This window comes from Anopheles arabiensis, chromosome 2, assembly GCF_016920715.1.
Source record: "Anopheles arabiensis isolate DONGOLA chromosome 2, AaraD3, whole genome shotgun sequence".
NCBI classification, from domain to species: Eukaryota; Metazoa; Arthropoda; class Insecta; order Diptera; family Culicidae; genus Anopheles; species Anopheles arabiensis.
This window is the reverse complement of record NC_053517.1, coordinates 85,270,109-85,288,610: the sequence shown is the minus strand read 5'-3', so window position 1 is coordinate 85,288,610 and position 18,502 is coordinate 85,270,109. Positions and strand designations below refer to the sequence as shown.

General features: G+C 48.8%; 4 protein-coding genes across 7 annotated transcripts in view; 3 read left to right on the top strand and 1 right to left on the bottom strand.

Annotated features, from left to right (window-relative positions):
* The first annotated feature begins 317 nt into the window (after positions 1-317).
* On the top strand, positions 318-2,183 carry LOC120908470 (elongation factor Tu, mitochondrial). Its single transcript, XM_040319456.1, has 3 exons — positions 318-503; positions 665-1,518; positions 1,583-2,183. The coding sequence occupies exons 1-3, from the start codon at positions 464-466 to the stop codon at positions 2,087-2,089; spliced, it is 1,401 nt and encodes a 466-aa protein (XP_040175390.1). The 5' UTR covers positions 318-463; the 3' UTR covers positions 2,090-2,183.
* A 66-nt stretch (positions 2,184-2,249) lies between these two features.
* LOC120908469 (alanine--tRNA ligase, mitochondrial) lies at positions 2,250-5,719 on the bottom strand. The gene is made up of 4 exons (XM_040319455.1): positions 5,000-5,719; positions 4,576-4,927; positions 4,364-4,503; positions 2,250-4,301 (listed from the first exon to the last, which is right to left on the bottom strand). The coding sequence occupies exons 1-4, from the start codon at positions 5,554-5,556 to the stop codon at positions 2,315-2,317; spliced, it is 3,036 nt and encodes a 1,011-aa protein (XP_040175389.1). The 5' UTR covers positions 5,557-5,719; the 3' UTR covers positions 2,250-2,314.
* A 205-nt stretch (positions 5,720-5,924) lies between these two features.
* LOC120908468 (cohesin subunit SA-1) lies at positions 5,925-10,041 on the top strand. The gene is made up of 5 exons (XM_040319454.1): positions 5,925-6,193; positions 6,271-7,542; positions 7,617-9,102; positions 9,178-9,566; positions 9,640-10,041. The coding sequence occupies exons 1-5, from the start codon at positions 6,114-6,116 to the stop codon at positions 9,857-9,859; spliced, it is 3,447 nt and encodes a 1,148-aa protein (XP_040175388.1). The 5' UTR covers positions 5,925-6,113; the 3' UTR covers positions 9,860-10,041.
* Positions 10,042-12,839: 2,798 nt separating this feature from the next.
* The window catches only part of LOC120897592, a 43,327-nt gene continuing 37,664 nt past the window's right edge, over positions 12,840-18,502 (top strand). For all 4 annotated transcript variants that reach the window (XM_040302853.1, XM_040302687.1, XM_040302773.1 and 1 more), the window contains exon 1: positions 12,840-13,178. The gene's annotated coding sequence lies outside the window, so the exon portion shown is untranslated. The remainder of the gene's footprint in view (positions 13,179-18,502) is intronic.

The window sequence follows — 18,502 nt, the reverse complement described above, 5'->3', positions numbered from 1 at the left end:
GAATATTTTTTATACGTTTGTGCAAAAGATGAGTTTGAATTTTTGTTTTGAAAGCTGTAAAACAACGTTAAACTTTTTACTACCAAATGGATAGCGCATTTTTCTGATCAAATGTCCTTCTGAATCCCCTAAACTGGTCAGAGAATCTTGCGTAATGCGTTATAATTACAAGATTGAACATGTTTGCGACATTTGCGTCTGTAAAATTCACATTAAAAATACATTTTGAAATTTCAATCTAAATAAATAAAAAATTATAAAACCCAAAATTGCTCATAGAGGCGCCCCACTGTGCGACCCGATTTGACAGAACGTGTCCGGCTGCGAAACGTCAAACGGCGAGGTGTTGTTCTTGCGCAAGAAAGTGAAAATTTTCCTTCGGTGCTGGTCTGCTGGGTGTTTGTCCGGGGGTTTTTGTGCTGCATTTAGGACGATTCACAAATCCCGTACCTTGTAGGACAAAATGTCGACGTATCTCGCTCTTCGAGCACTCCTTAACCCGAGTAAGTATTCGTTGTTTTTCGCCCAAAAAGCACTCCAAACTTTCAATCAGATGCAGTCTGCAGTCGGCATCCCCGTCTTGCATGTTTTGCCGTACGTAAAGTGAGGTTAATTTTGTAATCAACCCGCCCCCCCCGGTCTTTTTGCCTTGTTTGCCCCGCAGTCGCCCGCAAAACGGTCGCCCAGATCCTGTGCGCCGGCAATGGGCTGAACGTGGTGCGCCGTGCGTCGCCGGCCATCCGCACCGTGCCGGTCCGGTTCTACGCCGAGAAGGAAGTGTTCAAGCGCGACAAACCGCACTGCAATGTCGGCACGATCGGGCACGTCGATCACGGCAAGACGACGCTGACCGCAGCCATCACGAAGGTGCTGGCCGACAAGGATCTGGCGGAGAGCAAAAAGTACACCGACATCGACAACGCGCCGGAGGAGAAGGCGCGCGGCATTACGATCAACGTCGCTCACATCGAGTACCAGACGGAGAACCGGCACTACGGCCACACAGACTGTCCGGGGCATGCGGATTACATCAAGAACATGATCACCGGCACGGCCCAGATGGACGGTGCGATCCTGGTGGTGGCCGCGACGGACGGCGCTATGCCGCAGACGCGCGAACACTTGCTGCTGGCGAAACAGATCGGCGTCAATCACATCGTGGTGTTCATCAACAAGGTGGACGCGGCCGACCAGGAGATGGTCGATCTGGTGGAGATGGAGATCCGCGAGCTGATGTCGGAGATGGGCTTCGACGGTGATAATGTGCCGGTGATCAAGGGTTCGGCCCTGTGCGCACTGGAGGGCCGGGAGCCCGAGATCGGTGCGAATGCGGTGATGAAGCTGCTCGAGGAGGTGGACAAGTACGTGCCGACGCCGGTGCGCGAGCTGGACAAACCATTCCTGCTGCCGGTCGAGTCGGTGCACAGCATTCCCGGCCGTGGTACGGTCGTGACGGGCCGGCTGGAGCGCGGCACGCTTAAGAAGGGTCAGGAGTGTGAATTTGTCGGTTACAATAAGGTAAGACTTTTTCATGAAATGCAATTGGAACCTTTTTGGTACTAAATCGCACCACCTCCCACAGGTCATTAAGTCCACCATCACCGGTATCGAGATGTTCCACAAAATCCTCGAGGAGGCACACGCCGGCGATCAGCTCGGTGCGCTGGTGCGCGGCATCAAGCGCGACGACATCAAGCGCGGCATGGTGATGTGCAAGCCGGGCACGATGAAGGCGAACGATAACTTCGAGGCGCAGGTGTACATTCTCAGCAAGGACGAGGGCGGCCGCCACAAGCCGTTCACCAGCTTCATCCAGCTGCAGATGTTCTCGCGCACGTGGGATTGCGCGACGCAGGTGCAGATCCCCGGCAAGGACATGATCATGCCGGGCGAGGACGCCAAGCTGCAGCTGCGACTGATGCGGCCAATGGTGCTGGAACAGGGCCAGCGGTTTACGCTGCGCGACGGACACATTACGCTCGGTACGGGTGTGGTGACGAAGCTGCTTTCGCCCCTGTCCGAGAAGGAGCGGCTGGCGCTGACCGAGGGCAAGAAGGCGCGCGAGAAAGCTGCCAGCGGTAAGGCGTAAAGCCGTAAACATATATGTTAAGCTAAGGAACACAAACACGAAAACGGTAAGGCTCTAGTTGGTTAGACGAAAAATACAATTCGGAAAAAGTCCATTTTGCGCTTCACGGTTCACTTAATTTCCCTTCCGAAGATCGTTCAACGGCAGAAAAAAAGGCAAATTTAAACAAAACAAAACATTAGCGCTTAACTTTATTCCACATACATACACACGCACTGTTCCGGACTAATGGAAATGTTCCATTGCGTAAGTCTTTGCCGCACGCAGCGCACTCTCGAGCGTGGGCTCGAAGTCCATAATCTTCACCTTGCGTGCCTTCATGTTGCACACCTCGGCCGCCCGCTGTCCCTTCGGGGCGGCCGTTTGTGCTTTAAACAGTTGCGCTACCACCGCCAGCCATCGCTCCGCATTGCACCGTTCGCTAACCATTGCCGGTGGGACCGTTGCGCGCGCCTTCACCTGATTGTCCGTAATGCTTACAACCAGAATCGGACGATCCGTGCAGTAGCGGGTCGCTTTGCTTAGCTGCACCTCCTCCAGGATGATGGAACACTCGAGAAAATGAACGATAAACGGATCACTGCTTGCCGGCCTCTGCTCCATCAGATTACGCATCTCAATGTCGATCAACTCGCGGAGCGATTCGCGCGACCGATCCTTCAGCTTCTGGTACAACGCATTAATTACGTCGAGACAGCGCTGCCGGACACAGTACGGCAGATGGATGTTGTTGTCCGTCCCAGTCAGCAGCACATTTTTAAGCCGCTGCATGCGCGTCTCGATGATCGTAATGTCCTCCTGCTTTTCATTCTGCTCCGCATCCTGCTGCAGCTGGCTAACGTCGTTCTGGATTTGTGCGCCGAGGTAGTGTACCTTCTTTGCCGCCGGTCCGGCGACCGCGTGAAACGTAAAGCAACCATTCTTCGACTGCGTCACATTGGTGATGGCCACATCCTGCAGCTCGCCCGTGCGGGTGGCGTGCGTTCCGCAGCAAAGCTCCCGCGATACGTCACCGATCGAAACGACCCGCAGGCCTCGGTCGGGATACGTTTCTCCCGGCACGATGGTGACGGTGGCGAGATCGAGATCGGCTGCATTGCACACTGTCACGCCGATCGGTTCGTTTCGGTTGATTATCGTGCGTATTTCCGTTTCGATCGCTGCTATCTGTTCGAGCGTGAGTTTTTCGCCGCTGATGGCAAGCTCCAGCCGGAAGTGGCGCTCGGAAACCGAACTCGACCGTTGACACATTGGCAGGGCGACCACTTTGCGGACGACTGCGTTCAACAGATGCGTTGCCGTGTGGTGGAGCGTTAGCTGCGTCCGTCGGTTTGCGTCCACCTGCAGCACCACGGTGTCTCCAACGGAGAGGGCCACGTTCGGTTGCCTCTTGATCGAGTGCATCACGAAACCGTTGTGATCCGTCACACCGGTTACTTCGAATGTTTGTCCACCGGCGGAACCACCCGCTTCAACCGTTAGCCGTCCCGTGTCGCTCTGCTGGCCGCCCGATTCGCAGTAAAAATTGCTCTGATCCGTCACGATGTGCCACTGGTCGCGGGCTTCATCTTCCAGCAGGAGGCTAACGCGCGCCCTGCACGGTGCCACCTCGTACGTGCCCTTGTCCGCGTTAAATGCATAATTATACCTCCGTTCGGCACGGGTCGGCTTTAGCGTGGCGCTGTCGAGCGATTCCCTGAGATTTTCGTACGCCGAAAGGCGTGTCTGTAGCTTCGTCGCCAGCTCGTGCTTGTGACCGTCCTTGAGCACGCGCACGTACCGTTCGTAGTCTCGGAAGTCGAGCGAAAAGTGCATCATCTCCCCGAGCTTCACCAGCAGCTCCTCGTCCAGCCCGTACGTGTCGTAGAGTTTGTGTATGTGCGCACCGTTCAGATGGGTTGGCTTCGTTTGTGCCAGCTCCTTAATGGCATCGGCGAGCCCGGGATGTTCCAGCGCTTCCGATTCCTCTAGCTGGGGGAACTGTTGCAGCAGTGCGTTCGTTTCGGCGGAACGTTTCGTGCGCAGCGCACTGTACAGGTGCTGCTCGTGTTCGATTATTTGCAGCACGGTCGGCAGGTTGCGGCCCATCTCGGGGTACACGGTGCCTAAGATTTCCACCACGCACGGGACGGTTTCGCGTAGCAGCTGCGGGTGGTTAAAGGTACGCGTAGCTAGTGCAAGTGATTTGCGTATAATGCGTCGCAGTTTGTGGCTGAAAGAGGAAGCGCTTTGCTGAGAATGGTCCAAGGAAGCGTTGGGAGTGTGTGTTCTTACTTTTGTGAGGGAAACATTCCATCGGCTAAGCAGGCCGTAATCATGCGACTATGATCGGCCATAATTCGGTAGGCAGTGTCCAGTTCGTAGTGGCTATCGGTACTGAGGAAGCTTCCGCGATACGGTTCCTTTTTCGTTGCCTAAAAAAAGAGAGACATGTAATTTTACACTCATTTTTATGTTTTTCACTCCGAATTGATGATTTCCATTACCTTCTGTATACGGTGGAAGATTGGCTCGAACAGATCGGTATCGTAGTTGCTCTGCTTGTGCTGCAGATGCGCAACCAATCTTTCCAACCCCATGCCCGTGTCCACGTGACGCTGGGGCAAGTTGCGAATCGTGCCATCTTCAAGCGAACGGTTGTATTGAATGAACACGATGTTCCAAATCTCGGTCAGATCCGGCACACCGGCGTTTACCAGGTGCTGCCTGGCCTTTGTGTTTCTATACTCGCCCGACAGGTCCAGATGTATTTCCGTGCACGGCCCACAGGGGCCGGAGTTGCCCATCTCCCAGAAATTATCCCGCGCACCGAAGGGAAGGACGCGTTCCGATGGAACTCTGAAACAAGAAGCACAAAAACGATTAATTAAGATACAATATTCATTGACCTTGCAAAACAAGCCTACCTACCCTAAGCTCAGCCAAATTTGCCGACACTCTTCGTCCGCCGGAAGATTCAGCTTTGCATCGCCCCCAAAGTAAGTCACGTACACGCGGTCCGTATCGATGCGATACACGTTCCGGAGCAGGTCCCAGGCCATTTCGCACGCTTCCCGCTTGAAATAGTCCCCGAACGACCAGTTGCCCAGCATCTCGAAGAATGTGTGATGGTAGCTGTCGGTGCCCACCACGGACAGGTCGTTATGTTTGCCCCCGACACGGACGCATTTCTGCGAATTGACCGCCCGCTGGCAGGGCCGCTCGGCCGTGCCGAGGAACACGCTTTTGAACTGATTCATGCCGGCATTCACGAACGCTATCGTGCTGTCGTTGAACGGAATCAGCGAGCTGGAACGTATCAACCGATGGTTGTGCTTCACGGTAAAGTAGTCTATGAACTGGCGCCGGATCTCGAGCGAACTGGGTCCGGCGCGGCCCACCGAAACATAGCGCACTGGGTTGGTGGGCTGGCGGACAAGGTGGTGCCGGGACAGCACTCGCGAGGTGAAACACAGTCGGAAGGCCATTGTTTTCGGCCGTCGTTTCACTGGGCTTATATTTGATATTATACAACACCGGCTGATCGGATCCGACGAACAGCCGCGACTGACAGTGAAGCGCGTTTGGAGGTTATGGACAAGTTTGTTTACATTTTGTGACAGCGAACACCATACGGATGCGGTAAAAGAATGTTTTTTGGAAAGAAATTTTAATTAAAGCAAATCTTTTTGGTTGTGTGGTAAATTTTGATGAAATTGAATTTATGTACTATTATCGAAAATATGTTTTGTGGCAAACCTCCGTACGATTTCTCAAACTGGTCATTTTGAAATGCAACCCGCTTCTGCTGCATGGGCAGCGTTCGGGCAGTCCGCCATGACAGTTGTGAAACGAAGAAAAACAAGCCATGACATGTTTTGATGCCACAAATATAGGACGCCAACATCGGAGTCGCTGAATCGAGTGAAAAAGTGGAAAATTCCAACATTTTCATCATACTGCGGCCACATTAGTGTGGCCTAGGTACTTTTACGTGCGTGAGTTTATTCGAGAAACGAAAGTAAAGTGAAAAACAGGCCTCAAAATGCATCGCCGCGGTGGAAAACGAATTCGAATGAATGACCCTCCGGTGGAGTACGAAGAAACGGAGCAGCTGTATCAAAAGTAAGTCCGTGGTGTGCAATGTTTGTGCAAATTATCCCACCAACGAGTTTCTGATCTCATTTTCATTTCAATTGCAGTGAACCGCTGAACGAAAGCTGGTCCTCGGGCGGACACGATGACGGTGCACACGCGGAAGAGTCGGGCGAACCGTCCCGCGGCAGGATGACGCGTCTGCGGGCTCGCGGAGGTGTGCCGCTGAAAGCACCCATCATCGAGGACGATGATGATGATGATTTTTTCGGCAAGGAGCAGCAGCAGAAAAAGCGCAAGGCACCGCGCAAGCCGCGCGAAACGGTCCCGAAGGAGCACCACGAGCGGCCGCCCCGCGTGTACCGCGAGCGGGAGGAGCGCGAGGAGCGTGTCGTCGTGACGGATCGCGAAAGTACGACCGACGAATCGAGCCTGTACTACATCCTGCGCCACTCGAAGTCACCGATCGCCACGATTGTGGACGATTGGATCGAGCGGTACAAGGCGGACAAAGATTCGGCCCTGATTGCGCTGATGAACTTCTTCGTGCACGCGAGCGGCTGCAAGGGCAAGATTACGCCCGAAATGCAGCAGGGCATGGAGCACTCGGGCATCATCCGCAAGATGACGGAGGAGTTCGACGAGGACAGCCACGAGTACCCGCTGATGATGTCGGGGCAGCAGTGGAAAAAGTTCAAGATGAACTTCTGCGACTTTGTGCAGACGCTGGTGAAGCAGTGCCAGTACTCGATCATCTACGACCAGTTTCTGATGGACAATGTGATTTCGCTGCTGACCGGGCTGTCGGATTCGCAGGTGCGAGCGTTCCGCCACACGGCCACGCTGGCCGCGATGAAGCTGATGACGGCGCTGGTCGATGTGGCGCTGCTCGTCTCGGTACAGTTCGATATGGCCGCGCGCCAGTACGAGACGGAGCGGACGAAACCGCGCGACAAGCGGGCGGCCGACCGGCTGGAGTCGCTGATGGCCCGCCGCAGCGAGCTGGAGGAAAACATGGACGAAATCAAGAACATGCTGACGTACATGTTCAAGTCGGTGTTTGTGCATCGGTACCGCGACACGCTGCCCGACATCCGTGCCATCTGCATGTCGGAGATTGGCATCTGGATGATGAAGTTTTCGTCCAACTTTTTGGACGACTCGTACCTGAAGTACATCGGCTGGACGCTGCACGATAAGGTGGGCGATGTACGGCTGAAGTGTCTGCAGGCGCTGCTGCCGCTGTACGAGAACGAGGAGCTCAAGGGAAAGCTGGAGCTGTTTACGTCTAAATTCAAGGATCGTATCGTGGCCATGACGCTCGACAAAGAGTACGAGGCGGCCGTGCACGCGGTGAAGCTGGTCATAAACATTCTCAAGTAAGTGACCTGTTTTGCGGAACAATGTTGTAAAAGGAAGTTGTATAAATTTTTGTTATTGTTGCTGCTTGCAGGAGTCATCAAGATATTTTGGCGGATAAGGACAGTGAAATCGTGTACGAGCTGGTGTACTCATCGCACCGTGGTGTCGCTCAAGCGGCGGCCGAGTTTCTGAACGAACGTCTGTTCCGGATGGATCCGAACGCGCCGGCTGTGTACACAAAGCGAGGCAAGCAGCGTCTTCCCAACACACCGCTCATGCGCGATTTGGTGCAGTTCTTCATCGAGTCGGAGCTGCACGAGCATGGTGCGTACCTGGTCGACTCCATCATCGACAGCAATCCGATGATTAAGGACTGGGAATGCTACACCGATCTGCTGCTCGAGGAGCCGGGTCAGTTTGAGGAGATGCTGGACAACAAGCAGGAGTCAACGCTGATCGAAATCATGGTCAGTGCGGTGCGCCAATCGGCCACGGGCGAACCACCGGTTGGACGGGGCAGCAGTCGCAAGATGACGCTGAGCGCGAAGGAAATCAAGCAGGTGCAGGACGATAAGCAGCGCTTGACGGAACACTTTATCCAAACGCTGCCACTGCTGCTGCACAAGTACAGCGCCGATGCGGAGAAGCTCACCAACCTGCTGGCCATTCCGCAGTACTTCGACATTGAGCTGTTCACCACCACCCGGCAGGAGGCGAATCTGCAGGCTTTGCTGGACAAAATGACACACGTCATGTCGACGCACGTCGACCGGGAGGTGCTGGAGACGTGTGCCAAAACGCTCGAGTTCCTGTGCACCGATGGTAGCGCTATCTATGCCCGGTGCGATCTGGTGCGCTCGAACGTGATCGATGAGTGCGTCAACCGGTACAAGGAAGCGATCGATGACTACCGTAACGTGATCGCTGGCGATGAGATACCGAACGAGGACGAGGTGTACAATGTGAACATCTCGCTGAAGAAGGTCTCGACGCTGTTCTCGTCCCACAATCTGAACCCGTGGAATCTGTTCGACTCGCTGTACCAGGACATTGAGGAGCGGCTGGCGGGGAAGTCCGGCGACACGGGCATACCCAAGGAAGCGCTCGTTTACTGCATCGAGGCGTGCTTTTTCTCCATCAACTGGGGGCTGTACCATCTCGAGACGGCGATGGACCGGTCGCAGGTGCCACAGGAAGCTCACGAGCTGAGCCGCAACCTGCACAAGTACCTGAATGCCTGCAATCATCTCGTGCAGTACGATCGGGAGTCGGCGATACAGGAGGCCGCCTTCATGTCGATCTGCGATCTGCTGGTGGTCTTCTCGGACCAGCTGCGGGGCCACGCGGACGAAAACATACAGTCGCTGGTGTACGCGCCGAACGAGGAGCAGCAGCAGCTGCTGAACGAGTTCGTGCAGACGACGGTCTTTGCCACGGAGCAGGAGGAGGGCCTCGACGAGACGCGCATCGAGGAGCTGCACAAACGGCGCAGCTTTCTCGCTGCCTACTGCAAGCTGATCGTGTACAACATTCTTCCCATCAAGGCAGCGGCAGACATCTTTAAGCACTATCTGCGGGTAAGTGGCGAAGATTAAAGCAGAAAACGTAACAAAAAAATCCTATATTTTGCTCATATTGTTCGTTCATTGCAGCACTACGATGAGTACGGCGATATCATCAAGGCGACGCTGGGCAAGACGCGCGAAATCAACAAAGTCAACTGCTCGATGACCATGTGTCTGAGTCTGGTGAAGATGTTCAAGGAGCTGCAGGAACTGTCTCCCGACGGACGGGTGTCCCGAACGTCGCAGGAATTCCAGGACCTGAAAGAGTTGGCCAAGAGGTTCGCACTGTCGTTCGGGTTGGATGCGGTGAAAAATCGGGAAGCAATTACCGTGTTTCACCGAGCGGGCATCCATTTCGCGGTCACCTCGACGAACGAGGAACTGGACGATCCTTCAGCCGCACCGCCGTGCATCGCGTTTCTGGAAGTGTTGACCGAGCTGACGAACAAACTGATCAAACAGGACAAAAAGCTTATGTATGTATTTGGCGTTGGTCTCGAGCTACTCTATAACGCTTACTTAATCGTTTTGTTTTTCTCTTCCTTACAGTCTCGCTTTCCTCGACCGTCGCCTGAAGGCCGGTATTCCGTCGAGCCGCTCAGAGGACTGGCAACCGTTGGTAACGTATCGCAATTCGCTCCTGCACGGCGAGACCGATCAACTGCCGGCGGTCACGGCAAAGCGTGCGTACACCAGAAAGAAGAAGGACACCGACCACGACGACGAGGACGAGCATGATGATGAGGATGATAACGATTACATCGGTTAGGAGGGTGAAGGAGACTCAATTGTATTTATTCAACATTCTTTGCTGCAATTGATAACTTATGCGGCATTTTAGAGCAAAATAGGGTAAGCTTAGTTTGTAGTAAAATCTTATTGTCCATCGTAAACGATTTGTAATTGTTAAAAGAAATAAAATTTTAGGTCTTTGAATGATCAAAACAGAAATTCAAATCTATTATTAATTCAAGTAAATATGAGGCGAGCGACCATTACAGGGTTTTCCAAGCCAATCTCCAATGTGCACAGTATCATTCAACGCTTGCAAGATGCTTTTAAACGGCTGTCACGTGTTATATTTGCATCACAACACATTTTCAATTCTTCCACATGCATTTCAACACATCCCAAAGAACTCAGTCAACCTTGTGATGTGTCGACAATCATGCGAAACAACTGAAAAATGTTGTTGACATTGACAGCATAAATTGACTCGGAAACCCCTGTATCACCACCATTAATTAAAATACTAAACACATGAATGAAGCCTTTAAAATCTGACCCTTCTGCCCATTTACAGGGTTTTCCAGGAGAACTTTCAAAGGTGCAAATAATATTTCACCGCCTAAAAGATGTTTTTCAACAGCTGTTAAAAGGTGTTTTTTGTTGCATACAGAGTTTTCCAGGTCAATTTAGAATGTGCACATAATTATTCTCCGCCTCCAAAATGTTTTTCAACCTCTGTCAAGTGGTGTATTTGATTCATAATGAAATTTCAGTTTTTACACATGATTTTCAACACATCACAAAGAACTGTCAAACTCAATCCAGCTTGAGACGTGTTGAAAATCATGCTGAAGAAATAAAAAAAAATATGATGAAGGAATTGAAACCTCAGATTGATGTGGATTAACATGTTGCACGCGATGAATAACAACGTTTACTTGAAGACGTGTTTAATCAGCTGTCTAATGGTGTATTTGCATCATAATAACATTTAATTTCTTAAACATGATTTTCAACACATCACAGAGAACTGTTAAACTCAGTTCAGCTTGAAACGCGTTGAAAATCATGTGGAAGAACTGAAACATTATTGTGATGCCAATGCAACATTTGACAGCTGTTTGAAAAACATCTCGCAAGCAATGAAAAATGTTGTAGACATTGGAAGTTGACTCGGAAAACCCTGTATCGTGCAGACTGTGCACGTGGGGTGTAATTGGTAAATCTGTCATGTGTAACATACACTCTTTGATTTGCCTAAAAGGTGAGCTGAACCTCTGCATGGTTGGAGCACATTACATCGCCCTGAGGGACTGTGCCAACATTGCTCTAATTTAATTGCTGTGTTGAAAAAGAGTTTACCGGTGAGAAACGAGAGAGAGAGAGAGAGAGAGAGAGAGAGAGAGAGAGAGAGAGAGAGAGAGAGAGAGAGAGAGAGAGAGAGAGAGAGAGAAAATAAGAAAACAGTAATATTCTGTGTTTGACAAGAATGAACTACGATTTGTTCGGGTCGCTTCTTCTCATGCAGAGAAAGGGCCACATCACCGGATAGTTCCGTTGTGGTGAAGTAAACGTTACCTGATAATAATACCGTAATGCTGGGCAATAAATAGTTGTTTACGTTGCTAGTAGGATGAAGGAAGCCCTCCTGTAAAGCAGATAGATCATTCATCCTGCTAAACCAGCACAGAAAAGCAAAATACCCTTCTCGCGGTGCTGGTGTTTATGTACACACTGGGGGGGGGAAGGGATGGTGCATGATAAATAATAAATTCTGAGTGGAAGTAATTAACTTTAATCTTCATTATCACTAGACCAAACTGTTCCTGCGAACCGACCGATGGATGGATAGTATTGCGGGCCATTCCAGACCTCGGACGATGATGCCTCACCTTGACCTAATAAATTATGGATACCGATCGAAGCTCTTGTTGATTATGCAGGACATGCTGTGGAGTCGGGGGACAAGATACATTTTTTTTTCAGTCAAGAACTTGTTGCAGAATTAGACTGTTCTGTTTCCATAATGAGTCATTAGCATAATATCAGCTTTAAAATGTTGCTTGACAAAGTAAATAATTTATCAGCAGAAGGTGAAACAGCTGGTGATTTTTCGGTTTGCATTTCGTTTGGGAAGTTTGAAGTTCGACAAGCTTATTAATTCTAGCAGGAAGGAAGGTATCGCATGTTGCGTAGCTAATAATGCAAAAGTTTCTATTTGGACATGATTTTTAATGACAAAATAAAAGAAATGGGAAATATGTCGTTTGAAACTTATCCTATCGTAGACTATTTTGCTTGTCCTATCTTCAGGGTGTAGTTGGAATATTGTGATCGACCGTAAAAGAAACTAAGATATGCAAACATGCCGGTGATAATGTACCATCCGCGATTGGGAATTTCATCACAATAGTACAACCTCAGCACAAAACTTTTAACGAAATTAAAACACCCCGTTTTCTTACACGCCCTTTGCGGCCGCCCGCAGCAAACGAAACGAAATCGAAAGAATTAATATTAAGCATGTTTTTGCAAGAAGTAAATGCAACGATCCGATGTGCTATGCGATTCCCCGAACGATAAAGCAAACCGGGCGGTGTTAAACCCACCGTGGTGTGTCCCTTTCCTTATGGGTTTTCGTGCATTTACAGCACGTTGACAGAATTACCATATCCCAACGGAGAGCCCCGCCGGCCCGGGTACGAGATCTCATTTTAACTTGCTTTCCAAGACAAATAAAAGAGGCCCTGGTGATGGGTAGAAGCAACCACAAACAGCCCCTTTAAAAACTAGAGACAAACGCAACGTTTGAGATCGCTTATCGGATCCGCTTATCTGCTTTTAAAATGTACTCTTGCGGTGAGAATAGTTCGTTTCACTCACCCTGTGCCGGCTTACCAGCTCACGCTCACCTCATTCGCTCTTTTCACCGTGCTCACTTCGGGGAGTCGGTTTTCGCTCTTTCGCAAGAAGCTCGCTCACTGCTACTACCGCTGTTCATGGGGGATCAAAGGAGCATGGGCTCGGCTAACAACCGTCTACGAAAGCTTGCTCAGAACGATACTTGTTGGCGTAGAGGAATGTTGTTGTGCGTGGTGTCCGGCGTCCGCGTGCACTTTCCGTACTGTACTGTGCCGCCGTTGTGGTGCTGAAGTGGCTTGTTAGTGCGAGTTTGCCGGCTGGTGTTTGGTGTGGTTTGCTAGAAGTGGGCTGTGTGCCGGTTTGCAAATACAAATAGAGCAACAACAACAAAAAGAAGAAGTGCCAATTGGAATGTGTTGAAACGATTCGAAATTGTATGCAGATCACTTGTGTGACAAGTGTGTATGTGTGTGTGTGTCATCCGTAGGGCATTGAAGGTATGGTGTGGAACACGTGATCGTGCAATAGGATAATGATGCTGGTGGAGTTGAAATTGTCAGACAGAAGTGAAGCAATAATATTTATTACAATTGGATTGAACTGTAAAACGGCTAAGAAAGTGTCATTGTTGTTTCTGATTCCCAAAATCCCTCGTTATGTGAAGGTGTGTTTTGTGATGGGTTTTGTTTTTAGTATAAATTTCCCAAACCCTAAACCAAATTGGATATTTGATCCCTAAAGGCATCTAATTCTGCTCTCGTGTCCGTTTCTTTTACCCATCAAAATTCAAACCCCGAACAACGTGATATGCACACAGACACACACACACCAACCCGATCCGTATCGGTTACACATCGCAATACAGCACACACCGCGTGTGCAATGATTGGAATTTCTATGTCTGCCTCATCTACATACAACTCCATCTACGTCGACTGATAGACGTCGTCTCGTGCGTTCGACGAGCAAAACGGAGCCTTTTTCCCCCCGTTCAATAATACCATTCCTATGCCCTGGCAGGGCAGGGCAGGCAGTCTTTGAACTGGAAATCGACATGCGAAATGCGAATCGGCGCAATTCGACGCAAAGACAAATCCAAGGAGGCCCTTTTCGATGGAAGATGTTGGTTGCTGGTTCCAATTAAAGGATGTGCTCTGTTTCACTTTAAACAGAAGAAAGGGGAAGGGGGGAGCACATGTTATCGGGGAGCACCGGTGTCGGGTGTACTGATCGATGATGTTTTTTTAATGGTTCACATTATCGCTTCGGTTTTGCCATTGCCACCGTTATGTCCCTGCCGTATGTCTTGGTTGATGGATACCTCTTCTTTCAGCACGATTGTGCGGATGAAGGTGGGTGGCAACATGAACAGGTTTGCTACTCAAACAACAATAGCAGTGTAGAAACATTATGCAACCGGGTTTTGGCTGCAAGAAAACGTTCCATTTGAGCTTCACTACACACGGACACGCCGGACGTGACCGAAATGTGTAAAATCGCTGGAAAATACCGATCGATCGTGTACTGTCACACACACACGTGTGTGTGTGTGTGTGTCAAAGGGGTAAACATCATCCCTGGGTGGTTATTGGGGTATTTTAGAGCGAACCGGAGCTATTATCCTCGCCTCCCTACGTGAGATGTAAGCCGAAGTGGGTGAAGGAAAACAAACCCGCTTTTGCGTTGCGCTTCGATTTAAAATTAGAAATTGTATTTATCCAACCACTGGCCATTCCATCGGGGTCACTCTTTATACCATCCTTCAGTTGCGTTTAATCACCCTGCTAAACGGTTCAAAGGATTGGTGCAACTTTCTCTTTAGGTTGTGGTTTTGAAGCACACGGTGGATGGGACAAAACATGTATCATATCCGTGCCTAGAAACCTAAAAGCACATCGGGATGGGAAAATAATAACTCGCGCTCCAATTATAAAAGCTACTGGGGCTGGGGTTTCCCACCCCGTTGACAGACACCGGATAGGGAAGCTGCCACAGAAACTGAGAACCCTCTGAGCACGGTGAGTTGCTGCTCCATGGTGCTGTGTGTCTAGTCAACCGTACAAGCTGTCCAAAACGTGTTGGCCTGTGGAGCGCTTTCCTTTTATCCACCCGTCGCGTACGTGGCCGGCGATCGTCTACGCGTTGGTTTGGAGTTGGCCGGACAAGATAGCAATGCATAGGGCTGTAAGCAGGAGCGGAAGTTAACCGTAGCGGAACTGCTATTGAACTGGTACGGTCCCTTCAAGGGGTCCAGTGACGTGCTGCAAGCTTGCAAGACAGCTGTCCCTTTTATTAGTATCTGTACCGTACCCGTACCGTTACGCTGTAAACGCTGTACGGTCGGCGTGTGACATCAGCATGAGCCACTCTGTGTTTAGCTTCGTAGGTGACGGATATAGCGTATCAATTCTGGTTGGGGTCGGAGCTGGAATACAGAGAGTGAGACAGTGAGTCCTGTTTCTTTTCAACCACATACATAGCATGTAATGGGGAATGAGGAAATAGTGGTGGGAGGGAGGGGGGAGGATCGGTGTAGGTTGTTATGCACAAATGGGATGCATCAAACGAAGCATGATAAGAAAGTTTAGCATACTAACATCCTGCAGGGACAGGCCATCACAGGCCGTGCGGTCCATTCATCGGGGAGGGCTCGAATGAGTGCAATGGAGACGCCTGGTAGTTCACGTGGTACAGGGGTTCTTTTGATGAATTTGGTCGAAATCGTTTGGTATTTTGGAATGCTGTTCAACAGTGTATGGCAGTGGAAGTGACTAATGATGCATCTCAAACTTATTACAGGGTTTCCCACGATTTATTGGTCATTTGACATAATTGTTTGGGTTCGTCTCACGATTTCTTCATCGTATCCCATAGATTTTTGATTCGCTCCCATAATGCATTGGTATCGTCCGATTGAACCAAAAAAATCTGGGAAAGGGCCAAAAAATCGTGGGAACTCACCAAAAACAAAAAAAAAAAAATAGGGACCAACCAAACAATTTGTGGGAACCAACCAATAAATCGTGGGAAACCCTGCATTACTTATTCTTTTTGTTTTTTTTTTATAACTTTGGGCGTTCTCCCCAATTTCTAAAACAAGATGCGATTTAATGTCATAAAAGATTAACCAAAAAGTTCCTAAAAAATCTCAAAAAAGTTCCTAAAAATTCTCTATGAACCGGGTGACGTAAAATTATTTAAAACTTTTTACATGCATTTTCACTCCGATAACATTAGAAGCTGTAATAATTGCTTTGAATGTTTTGATTATGAATTAAAACATTTTGCAATGTATTTGAACATGTCATAAGTATCAACACAACATATTTGAATTTTAACCTTCTTTGCCTTCTTTTGACCACGTATGCTGTGTAGATATGCGTAGACAGCAGGGCAGTTGTATTGATCGTCTGTGCTGTATTCCTTCATACTGTTTTTTTCAATTCCCTTACAATACATTCACATACATAAAGCTGAGCAAATATGCTTTTCAACTTCAAATTAGTTTAAATGTTCACCAACTAAATGAATATTTTAGATGTGAGATTGACAGCTTCACCTAAAAGAGGTCTAGGATCACATTAAAATCACTTCACAAATTTTTCTTTCTTTATTTTAATAGAGACTTTGAGCCGATTGGCCTCATTCGCCTCTTTTGGCCAAAATATTATGAAAGCCTACCTATTTCATTGAGATGCTCTACAGTTTTTTGCTTAGAAAATTGACTGCCTTGGGATAAAAATTGCCATAAATTTTACTCTCATTGTAAAGAATACATACTTTTCTATTTTGATAAATAAAACTAGTAAAACATACGAAATTGTACAGGAATAAAGAATACATTTAACATACAGTTAGAATAAAATAAACATGTGAAATCAACCGCAAACCCCTGCAATAGTGTCTTATCTTTAGCGCTTTAATTTGTCTTGTAATAGCAGTGTTGCATATGGAAAGCATTCAGTTGCTGCAATGATACGAGTTGGAATTTGGTTCCCTTTCCTCCCCTGTTTACGCATACCAAAGAACTTGCGTGAACACACTGCGGCAGGTTAAGACTTTAGTCAGCAATTCGGTTAGAATTCGGCAAACGTCCCGTAAAGATAAATTATGCATCCCCCCCTAAACACAGCAGCTTTTACATTCATTCATTCTGTACCATCCCGAACCCCTTTTCTCGCAAGCAGCGATGATAACCAGCGGCGACGTAAACACAATTCCCAATTACTTTATCCTGCCCAACGCCAGAGTTTAGACCAGTGATTTGTCCGCTTTCCCCGCATCCAAAAAGGCTTCCCTGCGTCATCCCGCAACTACGCAGGGATGTAAGTAATTGTTTTGCTCTTTATGTCACATTTCACGATATGCAGGAGCGCTGTGCATACGGCCGTGTGTGTGTACAGCCCATTCGTCATCCACCTTCCAATGCTACCTGCCTGCCTGTTGGAATGGATGAAAAACACGGGAACCGGAAAAGGGCAATACCCCGGTCCATTTTTCTTCCCGATTGGCTTACCCTTTTGCTGTTGCGCTCAGATTCGGGTATTTTTATTTGGCATGTCAGAAAACCGACTCATACTTTGGCTCACAAAACCTTACACAAATAACAGTTACCGATTTGGAAAGTACCGAAACACCTGAGGCAAGATGCAAAAAAAAGGGAAAAAAGGACCAAACTGGGTCGGAGAGAGTAAAAGTTGTGTGTGTGTATGGGGGGGAAATGTTAGTGAAAGATTCGCCAAAAATTAAATTACGCCGGGTACGGTGCACGACAATATCCGGTTTTCGGTTGCCTGTGATTTGGGCTCTCTCTGCCCTCCAACTCTCTCTCGGCACACACGTCGTCGTTAGTCGCCTAAACAAAATATCCAACCCGAACCGAGCCGGTAAAGTGAAAAAAAGGAAAGCATTCTCACCCACAATCCGATCCTGTTCCGTTCCGTTTGAATTATTTCCTAGAATTACAGCTGCTTGATGCTTTATTTTGCCGATTTCCAATGCAGGTTGGGGGTGGGTTGTTGTACATTCACAAACATACACACTTTGCCGGCGGCGCAGTTTGATTTTTCCGTTTTCATTTGGAAAGAGAAAAAAAGAACTTGGCAGCTTTCGGGTGTTGCGTTAGCAGAAAAAGGCGTGATGGGTAGTTCCCTATACAGCCTAGAAAACGGCTTTATTGCAACGAATAAAAGAAAAGGCATCATTAATCGGGGGGTCTAAACTATAAAACGGCAACGCGTTGTACTGTTCTACTGCCCTGTACATTGTTAATAATTTAAGTTGTCTTAAAAAGTGAACCACAACGAGTTTTTGAATAAGTGGCACCCGCCAACTAGGCGTCCAACTGCAAAGGATCCAATCTAAGCCTGGCTGCATTTAGCTGAATTATTTACGCCCATTTGTGACCCGATTGTGGTTTAGGTCGCGCTGCCAAAGGGTGTGTATGTGTAGGCCGTGCGTCATCCCCAACACGGCCTGCCCAACGGATCGGACTTCACGGAGCTAGAAAACATGGCGTGAGATTGAATAATTTAAAGGTGAGATTGAATAATTTAAAGGATAATTTAAACACCACCCCAACCTACCTTCGGTTTGGGAAATTTTCCCTTTTAATTTTACCAGTTTGTTTTTCCCCACCGACTGGCTCTATTAGACAGCTTTTTTCCACTGTTTTCCTTCCAATGTTTTCGTGCTGGACTAAGCATTTTGCACAAATTGGCGACAAACAGCATTGTCGCACCACGGGCAAGAAAAACCGTGGTACGGGAAAAAACACATTTTAATTTAGTTTTCCACGCTCAACAACTTCCCTACTCTCTAG

Excerpts from the sequence above, each read along its gene's own strand:
- LOC120908470 (XM_040319456.1), top strand. The coding sequence starts at position 464 with ATGTCGACGTATCTCGCTCTTCGAGCACTCCTTAACCCGA. Across the intron at positions 504-664 it reads TCGAGCACTCCTTAACCCGA|TCGCCCGCAAAACGGTCGCC; the intron begins GTAAGTATTCGT and ends TTTGCCCCGCAG. Across the intron at positions 1,519-1,582 it reads AATTTGTCGGTTACAATAAG|GTCATTAAGTCCACCATCAC; the intron begins GTAAGACTTTTT and ends CACCTCCCACAG.
- LOC120908469 (XM_040319455.1), bottom strand. The coding sequence starts at position 5,556 with ATGGCCTTCCGACTGTGTTTCACCTCGCGAGTGCTGTCCCGGCACCAC. Across the intron at positions 4,504-4,575 it reads TCTTCCACCGTATACAGAAG|GCAACGAAAAAGGAACCGTA; the intron begins GTAATGGAAATC and ends CTCTTTTTTTAG. Across the intron at positions 4,302-4,363 it reads GGAATGTTTCCCTCACAAAA|CCACAAACTGCGACGCATTA; the intron begins GTAAGAACACAC and ends TTCCTCTTTCAG.
- LOC120908468 (XM_040319454.1), top strand. The coding sequence starts at position 6,114 with ATGCATCGCCGCGGTGGAAAACGAATTCGAATGAATGACCCTCCGGTG. Across the intron at positions 6,194-6,270 it reads ACGGAGCAGCTGTATCAAAA|TGAACCGCTGAACGAAAGCT; the intron begins GTAAGTCCGTGG and ends TTTCAATTGCAG. Across the intron at positions 9,103-9,177 it reads TCTTTAAGCACTATCTGCGG|CACTACGATGAGTACGGCGA; the intron begins GTAAGTGGCGAA and ends CGTTCATTGCAG.